At 39.1% G+C, this 20045-nt stretch overlaps 1 protein-coding gene across 2 annotated transcripts in view; it reads left to right on the forward strand.

Annotated features, from left to right (window-relative positions):
- CDK6 (cyclin dependent kinase 6) overlaps nt 1–20045 on the forward strand; it is a 146097-nt gene that overhangs the window by 58164 nt on the left and 67888 nt on the right. For both annotated transcript variants that reach the window (XM_054816213.1, XM_054816212.1), the window contains exon 4: nt 529–696. In XM_054816213.1, the coding sequence (XP_054672188.1) occupies nt 529–696 (168 nt within the window). The remainder of the gene's footprint in view (nt 1–528; nt 697–20045) is intronic.

The following is a 20045-nucleotide window of genomic DNA, read 5'->3' on the forward strand; positions in this document are numbered from 1 at the left end:
TAAACTTTTTTTTCTATAACATTAAATCCTGGGGAATTTGTCATTTAAACAGCTTTTCTGATTGAAACGGATCCTTGTGCCTGTTGAAGTGAATGATAAAATTTCACTTCACTGGGGCAAGGCAAAGCATAAACTTGTGAGATGCAAAAAGTGGTGTGTCGTTTAAAGTTAAGATCAAAAAGCTGCTATGTATTTTTTCTTACTTGGACAGCATTCTTTTGAAGTTGTCCTGAGATTTACAGACATGCTTTTGCTATTTCTTTTAAGTATGTTGACCAGTCTTTATACTTCTATCAATCAAGCTCAAATAATTCAACTAGAAACAATACATTCAGTCGATAAGGACACCTGTTCAAGTCAGCTGGTTCTAGCAACATCCTGTTCATTTTATATTAATAGTTGTTTTTATGTCCTGTGCACATATTTAAGTCAATATTTATTAAATTAGTTTTGCAGGTTATGACAGGGAGTTTACTTGTTTGCCATCTTGTCTTGATAACTGCACATTGATTTCTTCTTTATATTTAGGATATGATGCTTCAGCTGTTTCGGGGACTGGATTTTCTGCATTCGCATCGTGTGGTGCATCGGGACCTGAAACCCCAAAATATCCTTGTAACCAGCAGCGGGCAGATAAAGTTAGCTGACTTTGGCCTTGCACGAATCTACAGTTTTCAGATGGCTCTTACCTCAGTGGTAAGTTTCTGGAGGCTTTTATTTTTCTTCTATTGCAGCTGTGTGCTTTACCCTATGTTCCTGGCTTTTTATCCCATATTACAACGCTGCTTCTAAAACCACCTCTGCAACTGAAGTTACTTGGGTATCTGAAAAACAATTGCTTTCCAGCCAGGATTGAAGTTGTTGTGGTTACTTTGTACAAGTAATCAATTACTGATTACTGGTTCTAAATTAAATCATGACTGATTACTGAAGGATAGCTATGTGCTAGTTTTCTGAAACTCCGTCAGTCTACCTTCTGTTGTGATACTGACTTCTTTTGCACATTAAGCCAGGCAGGTAGGGCAAAAGTTTCTGAAGTACCTATTTTAAGATAAAACTCTTGCTGATCCCCAGATATCTTGCCTGAAAAAATACACGGATACTTGTGAAAATGCCACGCTGTCATGCCTCTGATTTTCCATCTCTGTGAATATGGGTTCAGTGCTTCCTCCCATATGTTACTGAAAGATTCCAAGTGGGGCCAGCTGTTGAAGAGCACCTCCAGTATCTCTAGGCCCCCCTGCCACTGTTGCCCCTCTCCCAGCAGCTCCTGGTTGTCCTTGGCTCAGACATGAGCTCACTCCCAGAAGGTCTGGCTCTCTCCTGCATCAATGCTGGTAGAAGCCCTGCCAGCTCCTCGCTTTTTGACCCCATTTCCACACTTGCTGGCCCTGCCCCGAGAATCAGCTGCTGTTAGCTTGGCATGGTATCTCTGAAGTGTATTGAAGAGTGACCGTGCTGCATGCATGTTAGGTGTCATTTGGTTCCGTTGCCTGCTCGTGAAATTTTTGTTTCCATTTTCTGTTCTGAGTATCACAACTGCCATGGCAGTATCACTTATGCTAAAGACAGGAAAGAGAGAACTGCTGAGAAAAGAAACTGAAAGGAGTCCACTTTGCATTTTACATCTTATTGTAGAAATTAGCCTGGCTCACATTGATAAAAAGCAATCTGTTGTTATTATTAGTTACTGTGAGAGTCTTCCCATCATTGTGTGATGTAACTATGACATCCTGGGTTCCGGCTTCAGTGAGAATGAAGGCAGAAAGCAACAGAAAATTATATCATCATCTTGCTAAACATAGGAAAGTATCCTCGTCGCTGAAAGCATATGTAAACTTGTGTTTTGGGGTTGTTTTTTTTCATTGCCTGTAGGATGTAGTCTAATCCAAAGCTGAAAGAATCTCTCTGCTGAGGTCAGTGAGGATTGATCATGTTGTAACTCAAAACAGAGCTTTGAAGAAAAGGAGAGAAAGGTTGTTCCTGAATTGCTGTATGTCATGGTTTAACCCTAGCCAGTAAGCAAGCACCACGCAGCCGCTCGCTCACCCCTTGCCCCTTGGATGGGGAGGAGAATGGAAAAAAAAACCCAACAACTGGTGGGTTGAGATAAAGGCAGTTTAATAGGATAACAAAGGAAGATGATGATGATGATGATGATTAAAACAAATGATGCACAAATGCAATTGCTCACCACCCACGAAATCACCTCCCCAGTTATACATGGAGCATGACGTTACGTGGTAGGGAATGTCCCTCTGGCCAGTCTGGGTCTGGGCCAGCTGTCCTGGCTGTGCTCTCCCAGCTTCTCGTGCACCTGGCAGGGTGTGGGAAGTTGAAAAGTCCTTGACTTAGTGTAGACACTACAAATACCTAGAAACAACTAAAAACATCAGTGTGTTATCAACATTATTCTCATACTAAATCCAAAACACAGCACTGTATCAGCTACTAGAGAGACAATTAACTTTATCCCAGTGGAAACTAGGACACTGTAATTTTTCATTTCCCACTTATCAGTCAGTAATTCTATTGATTCATAAAATTCATTGAGCTAAAATTGCAGAGTGTTGTAAGGCTTCCAGCAGGGTGTTTTTTAAAAGTTTTGTGTACAATGAGGAAAAAATATCTACAGAACTGAGCAGGAGTTTGTCCGTGGGCATGTAGCCTGCATAGGAAGGAAGGTCAAAAGGCCCAGAAATAGAGTGCATCTACTGAGGCAAAAACGTACCAGGGCCTGCTAGTAAGAGAACATTGCTAGAATTGCTATGCGAAGGATATACGTATGCTCGGGTATCTAATACTTCGGTGCTAGAAATCAGGTTTCAAAATCTATTAGCTTGTAGTCTTAGCGCTGCTGTGAGCAAGAGTTGTTCAGACTGAGGGATTGTCCACATGCAAGTTTGTACCGTGTTCGCACATGCATTCGATTGTCATTGCAGCTATGCTAAAGAGTATTAAAATAATTGAATTATTCAGTGATCAATGACAAATAAAGTATATGAGCATAGGCGTGAATAATGGCTTTCACACCTAGAACTTAGTATATCATTATTTTCTTATTTAAAAAAAAAAAGAAGCTGTGACCATGGCTTTTTTAAGTTAAAAATTTATTGGTTTTAAAACACTTAGTGTTTAACACCTTCAAAATCAACTTTTGTCTGGGTATGTAGAAACCTATATGGGAGCGTTGCTTACAATGTGATAATGTGGTATGGTTTTAAATGTCAGTCTTCATTGCTCCTACAGGCTGAGTGCTGGTTAGAAACTGTTACTAAATATGTATTAGCTGACACAAGCCATCAATTTTCCTTTTCTGAATGTAACTTTTACCTTTGGCTAGCTGCTTTGGCGTGCAAATTCTTTTTTTTTTTTTTCCTCCATTAAAACTCAGTACAGGAAACAAAACTTAAAAAAAAAAAAACCTTCTGTTTTTTAAACATAAAGATATTCTTGACTTTACCGTTCCCAAAATAGTCTAAATTGCAGTTCTTTGCCAGGCAGTGAGTGAACTTTCATTGACTTCAGCAGGACCAGCTTTGTTTTGAAGTGTTTGCAGAAAAAAATGTTGCATTGTAAGAGACAGCATGTATCTACACATATGTCAAGTAATAAAAGTCCTGGCTTGCAAGGATTTGCTTCGGAGTTATATTGAAAAGCAATAGTGCAGATAGCCCAGTGATAAAAGGCACATTGCATGCGCTATCGTTGTGATCAATATACGGGCTCTGCAACGTTTCCTTCAGCAGAGAAGCTTACTGCAAGATAAACTACAAGAATTATCTTTTGAAGTATCAGATCGTTCCCAAGATGCATCCTCATTCATTGCTTACAAAGAAACTCTGCAGATGGGACAAAAAGAGCTTGCCACGAAAGTAATCCAGTAAAAACGGATCCAAGCCCAGTACTCTGGGTGCTGCAAATGGTAACTTCAAAGCAGGCTCTCTCCGATAGCCAGTTGTTTCCACAATGCTAAAGAATCCTTCTGGCAGATCAGTCGTCCAGGCATATCGCTGTCATTTAAAGAAACCTCTGGATATTTCTGTCAGTGAGTGAATAAAAGATTCAAACTAATGTTACGCAGGCTTAGGGGGCAGGGTGGAGATCACTGCTTCCAGCTGTGGTCGGGCTGAGAACTGATACAGGTCTGAAATAACAGCACTAGAAAGAAGGAGGTCGGGCGGGGGTGTCTCAGATGGTGGGTAATAGGGCACGCTTTTGGTTTCGTACAAAGTCAGACTCTTTTTGAAGTGTTGGTCTTGGCCCTTGGGGAAATTTTGAATAGGCTTTGTGATAACAGAGAAGCTCCATAGGACAGAGGAGGTGGATTGATGTGACCGTGTAATTTTAGAGCTTGATAGCAAAAGCTAATGAACTGTCACGTCTTGTCCCGGTGCAGAAAAATGGGCACTCAATTCTAACTTTCTCTGAGCAAAGGAGCAAGTGGCTGTCTGGAAAATCTGCATTTATATTATGAAAAAGGAATAAGGCATTTATCAATAGACTTCTAACTGCCTTAAAGAAAGGAAATTAGGCTGAATCACGGCACACGAGAATGCTAAGTGAGATAAGCACACACAGTTGTGATCGCAGCATCCAGGTGGAGCTGAGACTGTCCAGCTTTTCAAACCTGACCTGCATCAGGATCTGAGTGAAACTGGGCAGAATGTTAGTGTTTGTACCACACTCATAATGCTTTCTTTGAAAATGTGTATGCGTTACCTTAGATGGCAGCACTACTGATGGGTTTTTTCCCCATGAAATGCAAACAAAATTCTTTTATGTCTTCCTTTTTAAAAAAAAAACAACACTTGTTTTCAGAATTACTGAACATCAGAAGGGAAAACATACCACTTTCTGTGCTGTTACTCTAAGTCGTTGAATACTTTCTCTGCTGTTCCTCTAAGTTGTTCAATACTAGACTCGGCTAAATTGACGATTAAAAAGAGAAGACACAAAAAATCCTGCAGTTACTGTCAGTGAATAATTTTAGATTACGCTAGCATTTTATTTGAGTGTTTCTTCAGGATAAAAACTTTCCATCCATTTCTGGCAGTCACTTCAGCACAAATGGTTTACATGTCACATCATGCAGGAACTTGGATTTCATTTTGTTGGTATAGTAGCAAGGGAGCATAAAATAATTTTCACTAACTGGGCTTACTTTGTAAAAATAAATATATAAATTAGTTACAGCAACAAAAACAACAACCAAAAAAGACAGAAAAGCCCTCTTCCAAAAAGGAACGAGTGCTGTCCTGTTTTCTGCCCTCCGTTGCATTGTAATTTTCTAATAAATGCCACCTGTTAGTAAATAATGTGAATGTAAACTCTCATCTGAGCTAATATGATAGTTGAGAGCACAGTCAAAGAACTTTCTTTTGCTTTGCCTTGGTTTTGGTTTGGGGGTTTTTTTTCCCTTTTTTTTCATGGCCACCTCTTCCTGATACTGTGCTTCCCAAAATCCACATATTTGTTTGTACGTAATACAGCCTGCAGGGTCCATTCCTATGCTGGGTATGTTCCAGCAGACCTGGAGTCTGTTGCAGTACAGCTTTAACCTGAGCGGCATTGGGTATCCCTAAATGGACCTGCTTCAGCAATCTATTTAAAGCTCGCAGTTAACATCAAACATAGGAGTAGACCTATGGAAATTAATCAAGCACTTGCCTCTGGTGAATCAAAGTCAAAATCTGGGCTGTGTTAAAGAGTGCCTTAATGGAATCAGTACAGTGACACTAGATTTTATCTCATACATCATTTGATAAGAGCATAAATCTTCCTCCCTCTGACAGGTGAAAGTGATGTTGTTTTGGTATGCACTGAGCTTTCACTGTTGTGAGGAAGCACATCACCTTAGATCTGAGCCCAGATCTCCAGTTCTTTCTTCTTGGTGCATTTCTCTAGTCCATTCAAGTGTCCCTGAAAAGGAAAATGGGTCACAGACAGACATCCAGAGGATCAAAATATGTGTTGTTGAGCTTGTCAGTGCTGCTGCTGAAAGGTTGCGGCTATTCAGGAATGCACTATGATTAAATTGGTTAGCTTATTTAAGGAGAATCTGTCTTCCCTAGTAACACAGAGTTCTGCGTAAAAAGTCCATGGATCTGGCTTTGTGAAGAAACAAGTGAATTTCTCTGATATTTTAACATCTGGATAGCTGAAGGAATCTTTATTGCATCCTCCCAGACACCCTATAGGAAAGTTATTTCCATCGCATAAAATGAGTCGTTTATCTCCGGAGCCATCTTAAGAACAAAAATCGTTATCAGCACATTGACAGTAAAGTCTGCAGCTGACTAAAAACATTTCAATATATATTTATGTTGACTTCACTCAGATCAGATGTTCACTAAGGGAGCTCAGATTTAAATAAAAATAACGATGGAAAAACAGATTGCTCGATGTCACAATATTATCAAAGGGCAATACAGAAATACACATGGACAAAGTGAGGAAATTAGAAGTTTCTTCTATTCATCTGCATTATGATCCTATAAGATTATTTTCCAAAACAGCTACTAATTTTTGTTGCCCATCATAAGAAACTTGAAAGTTTTTAAGACTTGTCTGGAAGATCAGTACTAGCTGCTCTCGTAGAGAGACAGAGGATTTATGGCAAGGTTGTTATTTTTAGAAACACATCCTAGAGATAGTATTCTAAGGGTGCCGTTTCACAGTCAGCTAAGTAGATGTAACATTTCTACTGTTGCTGAAAGGAAGGTCCTGCTTTTGACCACACGCTCCATCACTTCCCTTGTGTCGTCATTAGTGGTTGCGCCCTCGCAGTTCAACTTTAAATGAGCCCCATAAAAAGTAGTTATTCATTTTCAGGTGGATTAGTGGATAGAAATCAGTGCGCGGCCACATGAGTGAAAGCACTGACACACAGGGGAGGGTGAGCAGAAAGATGGGGTCATCCACTCTATAGACACCACAGTCTATGATTTGTTGGAGTCAGTTATGAAACCACATCTGAAGTCTTCAGCTGAGGACTCAAATAACTAAACTAACTCAAAGGCGGAAATGTTTTTCAAAACTTCACAACTCGTGCTGACTTAGGCTGTTTTGAAGATGTTAGATGAACCAATTACTGGTTCATTTAAGGCTCTTACTGTAACTGACTTTAACAAAACTTCTAAGGGTATCCGTATCGATGTTTGAAGTACTTTTTACCCCCTCAGTGCCAAGGCCTGGGTTCAGGGCTCTGTGCTGTTCCTCCGCAGCTAATGCCACAACTCACCCTTGAGACCTGTCAGGAATGCAGGGAATGCAACTCTCTGCTCTGATTCAGGCCCGGGTTTATCATGAACCATAAAAAGCCTATCTTTTAATCTTTCAAAGAAAGTAAATTATTTCACAGTAAACAAGCAAATTGGCTCCACATGGGAATATTTTCTGTGCCAGAAAACTCCTTTTCAGAGCTGCAAACATTAGAATATATATCATGTGATGACAGAGTTTGTCCACACTGAGCTGAGAATTTTCTGCTGGGCTGGCCCAAAGGTTGAGTGTGCGCACTATCGAAGGATAATGTCCAACAGAGGATGCTTAGGAAGGAGAGTAAGAATCAGCTTTCAGTAATCAGAAATTTAGGAATTTCCAGTGCTGGAGATTGTATCTGGATGATTGTCTAGAATAATTACTGAAGTACTCATCCCCCATAAATTAACCTACTTACTTTTTGAACTCCTTATACTCTGGGCTGCAGTTAACTTCTGCACTGTAAGAAAAGCTCTTTAATTTGTTTTAAATCTGACACCTGATAATTTTACTTGGGTTCCTCTTAATTCTGCTTTTGTGAGGCATTCCGTTTTCACCTCTGGGTGAAATTTGGTATCCTTTTGCAGCAGTACAGTTCCATTGGTGCAAGAAAAATGTACTCACTGCAAATAGGCCTTCACATGTTGATATGAAGATAAAATGAAATGTTCTTTTTTCTTTTCTGTTTTCTTTATTTTCCTTCTCTTTCACTTAAGAATATACATTAGATATTGTTAGTGATGGTACGGTACTGACTTACAGTTTTCATACAAATATCTGGTGAACGGACTTTAGGATGTAGAAGAACTGAATTTATAATGAACAGGCTGTGCTTAATCTGCTAAAAAAATGGAGGAGGGGAGGTTGTAAAAGGGAGAAAGGCAAGCAGAAAATTACTACTGTGTATTTTCTCTATATTATAAAAGAGCATCCTGCTATTGTGTGACCGTACTTCTGTCTTCTGTTTTCAGATATAAAAATATGTGGTGCATTTCCCCCCACCCAGTGATTTACATCTTCTTTGTACTATTTTTCTGTTGATTTAAGCGGGTCTGTTTTTACATCTCCTCCCAGAGATAATTGAGTGGGTTGGATTGTAAAAACAATTTGATTGTTTGACAAGGTCTCTCCCTGTGTATTTACAAAACTGTTCCCACATAATTTCAACCCATCCCGAAACACTAAAATCCGGCCCCAGGTTATGCCCTTATCAGAGCACACAGGGTAAGCAGGCATGGGCCTGTTTGGTACTTGAATGTGAGACAGCCAAAGGAAGGGGAGCAGAAAAAAATAGCATACTCTCCTTGGGGCTCGTGCTATTCCAGAGTGAAGGCAGGTGTCTGTACACTGCTGACGGAAATGCGTTTAGGGCTTAATATATAATAAAAATGAGTCGCTGACACGTTTTTGCAGTGGCAGGGAAGTATCCGTAAACTTTCTCTGTGTACTGGCCAAAGTCCTGCTGTAGAAGGTATTTCTAACTGAAAATTCCCTTGTACTGGTACACCCGAGGAAATTTCTCTTGGCCTAATAATACTTAGTACTTGTTCAATGTTGCTGGCGTGGAATTCTAGAGCTCAAAAGCAGAAGATGTGAAATCATCCGGTCCTTCTGTAAATCAGGCAGGATTGTTCTCTGTTATGTCATTTCTAATGTTTTGCCCATGTTAACTTTAAATGTGCCAAGAAATAGGGATTCCAGCGCTTCCCATGGGAGCCTGTTCCAAAACCTCTATATAATCACTCTCAGAAAGTTTCCTTGATGTCCAGCCTTCAATTTCCCATTCTTAATTTAACTCCATTATATTCTTTGTTATTATATGCTGAATGGTAGCAGATGGCCAAAGCCTTGTAGTTGGCTCCCTGCGTTAGAAAAATCAGTTACATATTGCTGTACACATTCGTCCCTGCAAAAAGTGAAAAGATAATTCATTTGATAAACAGTGGAAGTAAAACAGTCCTAGATTATCCAGATTTCAGTAAACTATAGAACACCAATGAATTAAACTAGATTTCTCTAGACTTCCCGTCATCTAGAATTAAGTGGATAAATTCAGAGGAAAATATGTTATGCTAAAATAATTATTGAGCTACAAGTTGAATTCCTCAGTTTTGGGGATCTTACAAATAGCTTGGTAACAAGCTGCAGAGATCACAGGCAGGCTGTGAGTCACTGTTTAGGTGCATGAAAAGAGCAAATGGAAATGTAGACTGTCAGATGCAGGACATTTTATTAGAAATAAGAAAATACTGCTGCCACAACACAAATTAGTTGATCGGACCTCATCTAGAATACTGTGAGCTGTTCGGTTTCTCTGTGGTTGAGAGATGATTTTGGACAGGAACAGGGATGGGGAAGGACAGATTTCTGTCTTAACGACCAGGGAAAGGGGAACACTATTTTCTGCAAGGCAAGAAGAACCTAACTTAAATTAACAAAATGAATCACGAGAGTAGATACAACTGATATCTACAAACATCAGGAAGGAGCCAGAGAGGGAGAACACAAGTTAAAAAAAAAACAGTGCTGGCATGAGAACTAGTTAGTTTAAGCCGGGCTTAAATAACTTTAGACAGAAAGTTGAAAACAAATAGGACCAGGCAAGAAATAGAACTGATTCTGAGAGAGAGCTTGATGAACGTCTGTGACACAGTTGGCAAATCTTGGTGACCGAGGCAGTCCATTCCAGTTCCATATCTCTGTATTTGCCCCTTCAAGATTTCATGTGCATTATATAATCAACTTTATCAAAGAGATGCACTTCACAAGCTCCACCCTGAATGAAAACAGCTTTCAGCAGGTCAGATGGATTGGCATAAATGTCAGAGCAAAATCAATGTCAGAGCTCACCAGAGAAAGAACTGGTGAGCTACTTTTAGCTTTATCAAGATGAGCTTGAGCAAATAGTGGAGATGATAGCCTCATAAACCAAGGGAGGCTACGGTTAAAATAAAGGCTCGCATGAGAGCGCAAAGAATTAAAATGAGATATAAACCAGAGAGACACTCCACTAAAGAAGTGAAAAGACAACCTGGAAGTTTCCCAAATAGGGATGAAAGATGGTCTGAAGGCAAAAATGGAATCTTTGTTGGGACAGCAAGTTGAAAAAGTCCAGATGGAGTGGGAAGTCTGGTTGCAACGTTCTCCATCTGGAAATTGCATGAACCTGGCAAGTCACATCAGTGAGTGACAACCAACCTGACTGCTGAAAACCTGATCAGAAGGCTTTCCATGAAACAGGGGATGCCAGAAAAGCTTGGATAAACTTGGAACTGGCTAACAGAAATAATCTGCAACAAGGAGTTGAGCTGAAAAATCAGCACATGAAAGTAAGCAGAAACATAGGCTACTGTGGAAGTAAAGTGAACACCTGGATGTAGAAATGAACCTGTCAGGAGACTGTTTATAATTTTTTTACTTAGTGTGAACATCCTGCACACTTACATTTTCCCAGCTCAAATAATAGAAATGCCTACTTAAAATCCCAGGGACTCTGACTTCAGCATTGACTATACAAATGGTGAGGAAAAGGAGCAGAAAGGAGCACTTCTGGTAGCCTTTCTAGGTAGCCCAGCTCTGATGGTCCTTCAGAATTTATACTCAGCCTCAGCTGTTCAGATCTGCTATAAGGCCATGATACATATGTCAAGGACAGCCATCAATCTGAGCGGGCTTGGATACTACTAAGAGCTAGGGAGAGGAAGAAGAGAGAGACACCTGGGGACACTTGCATTCTTATAACATGCAGATACCACAGACCCTGACAAGAAACATTAGCAGTGATTGGGTTTTGCAGTCAAGGTAAAGCAAAGAAGCCAAAGGCTCTCTGGGGATCTGTCAGATTTGCCACAGAGATTGAATATTTTCTTATTGAAAGGAATCAGGAGATGATACAGCTACCCCAGAATCTACTTGTCTGAAACTCTAGGAGAACATTCTATGTTTAAAAGACAACGGAAAAGGAGATTCTGATCTGATAAATTGCAGTTGTAGGTAAGTAGAAGAAATACTATATTTGGTTTATAAAACAAGAAAAATTGACATCAGTGCCAAGATTAAGAAATAATTCAGTTAAATATAAGTGTCATGAAAGATGACTGCAGAATGCTTTTCAAAAATACAAAACCAGCCAGGACATAGTAGTATATATCAAAAACTCCCAATATAGTTCAGGAAATTCCTCCAGACTGAAAGTCAGACCCTGGAGGTACAAGCAGTGGCTTCAGTTTTTGTTTAGGTCAGACAGATGAGTAGCAGTAGTTGAAACTGGTCTATTAAAATGTATAACTGGCCCTACGAAATGTGCAGAAGGGTCATAAATTAGTTACTGAATGAGACATGCTAAAAAACTTAAGCAGGAGATTTGAAAATAAAACTTGTAATTGTTCTGAAATGCACACAGAAGTTGTCCATTGCAAACCTGGGAAAACTGAATTTAAAAATGGAGTCTGTATAATTCAAGTGCAAATCAGAACAGCTAAAGTAGCGGATAAGCTAATGATTACTTTGGATTTTGAAAGGCAAAGTTGTTCTACAGATACCATCTATAAAAATACCCTTTAAACTTGTGATCAACATGGAAGAACTGATGTGTGGGCAATTGATTTGCAGTCAGCAAGTCGTTCTGCTCTCCAGGGCAACTTTCATAATGACATTGGCATCTTGTAGTAGCTTTGCAGTAAAAAGAAAACAAAGGAATGACGGCATACTATTTGAAGACTCGGTACATTTTTGCTTTTAAAGTTCAGATTAATTTGAAACAGGATGAATTTTGATCATTTGCTGAGCCTGAGTGACAAAGAGCAGATGATAAAGAAACAAAACCAACTAGCATTACAAAACATGAGCAATGAGTCTAGTGAGCACAGATACAGGAGAAAACTCTGCAAAAAAGAAGGGAAAGCAACCACCTGCAAGTTGATACTGATTGTGTTCTGAGGTCATGTTGTAGATTTGAAAGAGGAATAACAAGAATAGGGACTTTCTGCTTAGGAAGCAGGAGATATTTTTTGATTTAACAAAGATATAAATTGTACCATGTGGGCCTCAAGCAAGATTGTAACCATGGAAACCTGCCATGTAAACAGCTAGTTCATTGTTGACCAGCAGAAAAGAAGAAATTAGTTTTGAAGAAATATGGAGAGACAGAGATGTGCCTCTAGCTAGTTCTTGGGCTTCACCCTTAGCTATGATTCAGCACCATATCTTGTATGGCTATTAACATCCAAAATTAGTACCTTTAACTTAAAAGAATTATTTTTTATTACAATGAATAAGTAGTACCCTTAATGCTGTAGTACTTATTTTTCACCTTGACTGTTAGCAGTAGATAATGCCAGGTGGGTCCAAAGGATGGGGGAAAGTACACTAACTATCCAAAAACTTTTGGAGGCAATTCAGAGACAGAGGTCTTTGGCTGGGACAAGTTGAGTAGGTAGTGGAAAAGGTAGTGTTTCTTTCTCCTATTCTGCACAGATTCGTCTGCCATACTTAAAGTAAATGACCTGGTTTTGGAAAAAACTCAGCATTTTTAACAGCCTTGTTCCTAGCACAAATGATCTGACAATACATATATTCTGTTCTGCAGAACAGGAGGAAGAATGCCTAGTGGATGGTGAGTTGCTTCCAAAAAAGATCTTTTACTTTGCGCACCAAATCTATGAATGGGGGGGTTTCCACAAAAGCCAAGAAACTTGCAGCTGTACAGAACTGTCAACTCCAGAGCCATCCACCTGTACGGAGCGTTGTGTTCCTATTACTAAAAGTTTATTTATGCATTGACCAACATTGCAAAATTAATTTTAGGTGAAAAGCTGTATAAACGAGCAAAAGAGTAAGACTTTTTAATTTTCAGTGTTGGAAGTGGTTCTTACGAATTCTCTCTTTACCTATCCCTTTCCAAAACCCTTTCAAAACCCTTCTTGGCTCATACCGGGCACAAATTCTAGAGCTTATGGTTCCATGGCAATATTAACTCAGAAACACCACAGACTTAGATGATGATGTCAGTAGTATGGAAAGAACTTATGTCACTCAACAAAACCCAAACATTTAGAGGTGCTTAAATCTCTACAGTATCTTCACTGTCATTTGTATGAGAGAAGGTTTGAGGATAGGCCAGCTTGAGGTCCTTGGTGAAGTTCTTATTGCAAGCATGGTCCTAAGTGGAACCATGAGGAATATGTTGGCAAAGAAACATGCATCCTCAGAAGACTTTTATTTTTCTCCTTTCATGTAGTTTACAGAGAGACAAATGGCTTATCCACTGGGACAGCTGGAATGATCCTCTGTTCACTTAAAAGCTTCCCAGACTAGAGCATCCATGATAGGTGAATTGAAAAGTTGTTTGGCAGGTGGAATTTAGTATCATCTTTGGAAGCAGATGGTAGTAGTCTGGAAGTTAAAGATGAGATACAGAATCAACAAGAAACAGCAGGTGATAACTGCAGGTATCAGTGAAAGAAAGATTCAGCTGTGCTTGTTAAACTGTCGCACATTTTGGGATTGGGAAATCCCTGCTTCAACTAAAGGAATGATTTTACTTGGTGGAGGGTGCAGAGAAAATGGAACACAAGTGCAGGATATGCCGTGGTTGTTATATGACAAAGAAGTTTCTTCCTAAGAGAAAGATAGATCCAGCTTGCTACAGTAGCACTGAGTAGCACTGAAGCACATGGCCATTGATGTGTTTCATCCTCAGCATGGAGGAGAAGCCCATCAGTCAGCGTTAGCTCCTAGCACTAGGCCATTTTCTGTGATGGCTGAGGATACACAAAGCAAGGAACCAAGAGGCTTCACAGTAGCAGACATTGTAATGAATTAATTCTTCACTAGGTTCGGGATCCCAGGCAAATTGCACACAAACATAAGGGAAAAATTCTGTCAGCAATCTGCAATTTTGAAGCTTTTCAGTCAAAGCTGGAGATTAGTTTCATAGAATAAGCACAAAAGAGACTGGAATCAGCGTATAATATTCATTCCGATAGCATATAGAAGTCATTAAAGCTATAGTGTGCTTCAGCATTCATTATGTCTAGGTATGAGCTAATGATCTATATTTACACTATGCACACTGCATGGATCTGCAGGGACCATGATTCTCCTGACAGGAATAAGAGAGATTTGGACCACTTGGTTGATGCAGAAACTGAGCTCACATCTTTGTGAGGAAAAATTGGTCATAATCTCTCATAAACTAAAAATGCTCAATGGCTTATACCATGTGCAGAAGCTTTTAAAAAGGGGGATTTGATACTGTCCTAGAAGGCTAGGAGAAATTAGGGGGTAAAAATGAATACTGAGGAAATTCAGAGAGTGCTATTCTCCAGTGCTGACCTGAACAAATGGAGTGATGAATAGGAAGCCAATAGATAGCTCCTACAGTAAACTAAGCGTTGTCCAGCCAATCTCCACTGACCACCTATCAAATATATATATATATATATATATATATATGCTGCCAAAAGGAAGTTGAAAAAGCTGTAGTGATACATTCTCAATTAGGATAAAACTATCAAGGTGTGTCCCTGTGCCCCAGACAACCTATTGTTAAAAGCAAAACCCATTTCTTAGAGTTAGCTGAGAAATAGTTGAAAGGAAATTGGACAAAGGAGGAAAAACTATAGGGGACTCGGAAGGCTGTATGAATATCTCATGACATAGAAATACTGTTAAGTGGAATTCATCTGACCAAGTGTAGACATCTAACGCTAAGCTAGTCCGCTGAATTAGTAGGCTAGTAGTAATCAAAGGAGATCTCCTAATCAGTATAATCAGTAAAGTGAAGAGTGAGTTGTCTCAGCTTAAAGAAGACAGTTAACATAGGTCAGATGAATCTAAAAGTACCTATTTCTTTCCACTGACTGCCAAGGGTGACAAGTTCAGATGTGTACATCTACATGGTATTCCGATGTGAAGTCAGCTGAGGTGAATCCAGACCAAGTCAATCCTGATACCTTTGCCATTTGGGCTCTTGGTGAGTCAGAAAGGACATCACTATCCAGGATTCCATCAAGATGCGGGCAGAACTGAGACAGCTCCTGGTGAAATAAAGTCTAATTGAAGCCTAAAAGCAGTGGTATGTTTTGGATAAATCTGTAAAAGCAATTAAGCACTTTTCTGGAATATATAGCTGAAAAAATAAGAACCACCACCCAAAATACTCGACATATGCAAGGCCAGTTAGGAATCTAAGCTATGTGGGTGAGCAGGTTTGACTGAAATCTGAATGGAAGTGCAGAAGAGCCAGTGGTGTTTGAGAAGGTATCTGTGAGTGTGAGGGAAGCAATGGGAAGCAGTGCACAAATGAAAGCTGAGACCTTCTGGGTGGAGTATTTGGAATAAGTCCTAGAGGAAAACTATATCCTCCTGTTTGGTTTGTTCAGGGAAACAGGATTTTCTACACATTTTTTATGAAGCAAAACAGAGAAATACATTGCTTCCATCATCACTTCATGTTTTCTTGCCCCTCCTCACCTAACCTATAAAAAATTTGATTAAATTTTCAGGCAGAGGACGCTATAAACTAATACAACCTGAGGATGTTGTGTCTTTGAAAAACATGGGATGTTTTCTTCTATGTATATATATTGTCATACACATAGCAGAAAGATTTTGGGTGTAAGAAAATGCAAGGCCTAAGCCTGTGAGAATCTTACTACCCCTAAAAGTAAAGTATGAGCTTTACTTTTAAAATGGAAATAAAAGCTATATCAGGAGCTGCTAATCTGTAATATCTTTGGGAGTAGAATACATCAGTTGATGCTTTCTAGAGTGGTATGAACGTCTCATAATACCACTTAGGGCAATAGTTTTCAGGGAATAATTAAATAATATTTTTAATCCACTTGGAATATCAATAACATGGAGATAGATGCAAACTAAGTGCTAGTTTCTACTAGCACCACTTCTACTGACTGGCTCTATGGAACAAGCAAACTAGCTATTTAGTTCACTCTGGTATAAAGGCTGGCACTTCTTAGGTGATGGTGAACAAAAATTTTAGCTCTTTTACAGGTTTCAATACAAAGTATGGAAAACAAGTAGAGTGGGGTTTTGGGGTTTTTTTTCAGAAAATGTTAAGACTATTCATGGAAATCCAGTTGTTTCTAGTTTTTTTGAAGTCCTTTCTATTGAACAGTGTGCCTGAGCTCTTCAGGTGCAAGAAAGGAGCATGGCATGGAATTCGTGTTAGAGCTCATAGACTCATGTTGAAGGTTTTGAAATTCCAGTGAAAAAAGAGACAGGAGAACCTTTGAATATATTTTTTTAATTTGGGAGAGTACTTTTTCAGGTGTTTTGTTTAAATCAAAGTCTAATCAAACACGGTTTTCCTGACTATTCGGTGTTTTTAACCAGCTTCAATGTGAGTACTTGAGTAAATTTCTTCTAATATTCACTAAGAGTAATATATATTTCTTATGTTCATTAGAGGCAGTACAGTTTTGGCTACCTTGCAAATATGTTATTGATCACTTCAGAGAATATGCTTCCATCACTGGTACTGTAATTTCAATGACAGTACGTCTCAGAAAAAGATGTAGCTGATTCTTTTTAACCCTGCTTTATTTCGATACATATTTTTCACATGGTTCTTACATGTTCTGTTTCATACTGCATTTGCAAGGACAGAACCAATCAAGTCATTCTTAAAATGCAGAAGATGAGTGCTGGCAAATGTGAAAATCTTGGTGTGCAGTTTAGTATGCTGGGTTGATCTGGGTGCTATGTTACATTATGAAAAACAAATCTCAAAACATGCTCAGTATAACATCTAAACAGAGAGGATCAGAGACAGATATGTTTCTTCTTAAGGTAATGTATGTTCCTTTATTTTGTTTACATATTTACATTCTGGCTCCATAAAATGAAAACCAGCTTGGAACCACAGCTTAAAAATTGGAAGTGCTTTACTGGTTTACATTTTCATACAGCTATTGCAGTAGGTCATAATAGCTACATACTTCAGCTGGTATAAATCAGCATGGCTTCATCAAACTAAGCCAATTTATAAGGCGAATAAAAGGGTCTGTCTTGAAATCACAGAATCACAGAGCGGTAGGGGTTGGAGGGGACCTCTGGAGATCATCTGGTCCCACTCACCTGCTACAGCAGGATCACCTAGAGCAGGTTGCACAGGATGGCGTCCAGGTGGGTTTTGAATATCTCCAGAGAAGGAGACTCCACAGCCTCTCTGGGCAGCCTGTGCCAGTGCTCCATGACCCTCAAAGTGAAGAACTTCTTCCTCATGTTGAGATGGAACTTCCTGTGTTCCACTTTGTGCCCATTGCCCCTTGTCCTGTCGCTGGGCACCACTGAAAAGAGTCTGGGCCCATCCTCTAGACACCCGCCCTTTAGATATTTGTAAGTATTGATCAGATCCCCTCTCAGTCTTCTCTTCTCCAGGCTAAACAGACCCAGCTCTCTCAGCCTTTCCTCATACAAGAGATGCTCCAGTCCCCTCATCATCCTCATAGCTCTCTGCTGGACTCTCTCCAGTAGTTCCTTGTTGAATCAACAGTGAATATTTTGCCTTTGGTTTAATTTTATTTTATATTTAAATTTTGTACTTAATTGTCTGTTTCTCTTTTGCTGTCTGATGCTGCTCGGACACTATTGCTTTGCAATGAATGGGACTATTTAAGTTAATAAAGACACAGCTGGCACTGTGTAGATTCAGTGCTACTAAGCTATGGATAGATTTAAGTGATCTGTGACACTAAAGACATCCTGCACCTGATGTAATTTAAACACCAGAAGAATTAAATAAGGAGGGGCCTGTGCATGGTATCAGTTCTTGTGGGAAAATATGCTTCAGTGACTTACTGGCACTGGTTTTGGAATGTGGCATTTAAAAGTACCTTTTTACAGTGGGAAAGAATTTGGTCAAGAATAAACAGTCTGACCTTGTTAAATGGACCAAAGTCTGTGCATAACCTAGTTCCAGAAGCTAGTTTTCACCGGTCTGGGGGGGAAAAATCAGTTTATTAAAAATGCAAATTTTCTAGAGAAAAAATTATGTAGATGGAACAGAGTGAAAAAAAGTTGTTATTCATCTACGAACTTCTCTGCTTTGTGGGAAGTTGTCTATGAGCTTTAAACATGGTTTGAACTGTAATTTCAGAGGACATTAAAAGCAGACACTGTCATTTACTGTAGCCAGATGAATTCAAGTCATACATGGGACAAGTGAATAATTTTCAACAGAAATCAAAGCCATTTGTATTGCCATCAATATCTGAAAATGTAAAAAGCATGAGTTTGTAGTAAAACTGAATTTATAGTATAAGCTAAGTTTTAAACACGAAGCTTGGCATCTCCAGACATAGTCACTCGAGTAGCAAGGATCTTTTGATACAAACAAAGAAGAAAAAGTGTGGAGCAAGAAAATTACTCAAATTTTGCAGAAGGTGAACTGGCACACTGTTATTGAATCTCCATGGTATGAAATCCTAGCTTCAATGCAGTCAATGGAAAACATCCCTTTAAGTTTATTGTGGCCAGGATCTCATTCCAGGTTTTCATATTCTATTTGAAAAATACAGACAGTTTCTCTGAACAAATATTCAACCTGCTTTGGAGGAGTGGAGTATACAGAGAACAGCAATGACCTTCAGAAATGGTATTGATGTAAGTGCCTATCTGGTTCACGGGCTTTGGCCACAGAATTCCCACAGGTACTTTGTAGAATACAGCCTCTTTTTTTCCCCCTAGGGTTAACACAACAGTGTCAAAATAACATATTAAACTTATCAAGACCCTGCAGGTGATCCATTTTTTAATGCAAAAGTAAATGAAAAATCTTAGGACGGTTCAAGAATATGAAGTAACATTGAAACACATTGTTGAATAGTACTTTGAGTATATCATTTAAAAACTACAGTAGGCAGTTAAGATCGACTAACGCAATGATCATTGCTGCATAAAAATGAAAATGTATCCATAACTGCAGTTATCAGCAAAACTATTGAAATAGTAACATTTCCACGTTATAAAATTAACTTCAAGATAGGCAGTAGTAGGTGCAACTGTTTAAAAAGCAGCATTAGATAAAACAAGTGAATCAAAGGAAAAAAATATGTTTGCATCAGGTAATTTCAGATTAAAAATTAAAAAGCATGTACATTAGGTTTTGACAAGTTTGGATAAAGAATCTGTATTAAGCCAGAAAAGAAGAAAGCCTGTCTCAATGTAAACACCATTTTCAGATTTTTATAGTCAATGTAAACATCTTCTGAACTTAGCCTGAGTTTCCTGAATTCTGTCTCGCTCTACTTTGTGTTTACAACATCAGCTATATATTTACCCTGCAGAGATTTCTTGAGGCCCTAAAGGGGGTGGAGTTCCCACCCTGCTGTGGGAAGGCTATGTGCATATGCTATGTATAGTCACGTTTGACAAATTGACTACTGCACCTCTCCAGTATCGAACCGTCAGGTTCTGAAAATGGGAGTCGTACACTGCTAACTCTGAATGTATGCACAGATTTATCCCCTTCTCTAGTCTTGGACATTACCACTAACTCACAGAAAAACAAGGACAAAAACTGCAGCTGTTCTTAGAATTTACAAGCGATGATATTTTTTCCCCAAGCTTCAATTTATTTTATTTTACTTTATATGTACATGTTCTCATTTCCAGATCTGCCTGATAGCTCCAGCCCTCACCTTTTTAAAGAAATTTTATTATCAAAAAGGATTCACCAGGAAGGGACTAAGGAGCTTTTATTTACCCTTCTCTGCATCATTAGTGTGCAAGAATAGTGTGCAAACACCAGGTTGTCT

Source organism: Grus americana, chromosome 2 (assembly GCF_028858705.1).
Source record: "Grus americana isolate bGruAme1 chromosome 2, bGruAme1.mat, whole genome shotgun sequence".
Lineage (NCBI taxonomy): Eukaryota > Metazoa > Chordata > Aves > Gruiformes > Gruidae > Grus > Grus americana.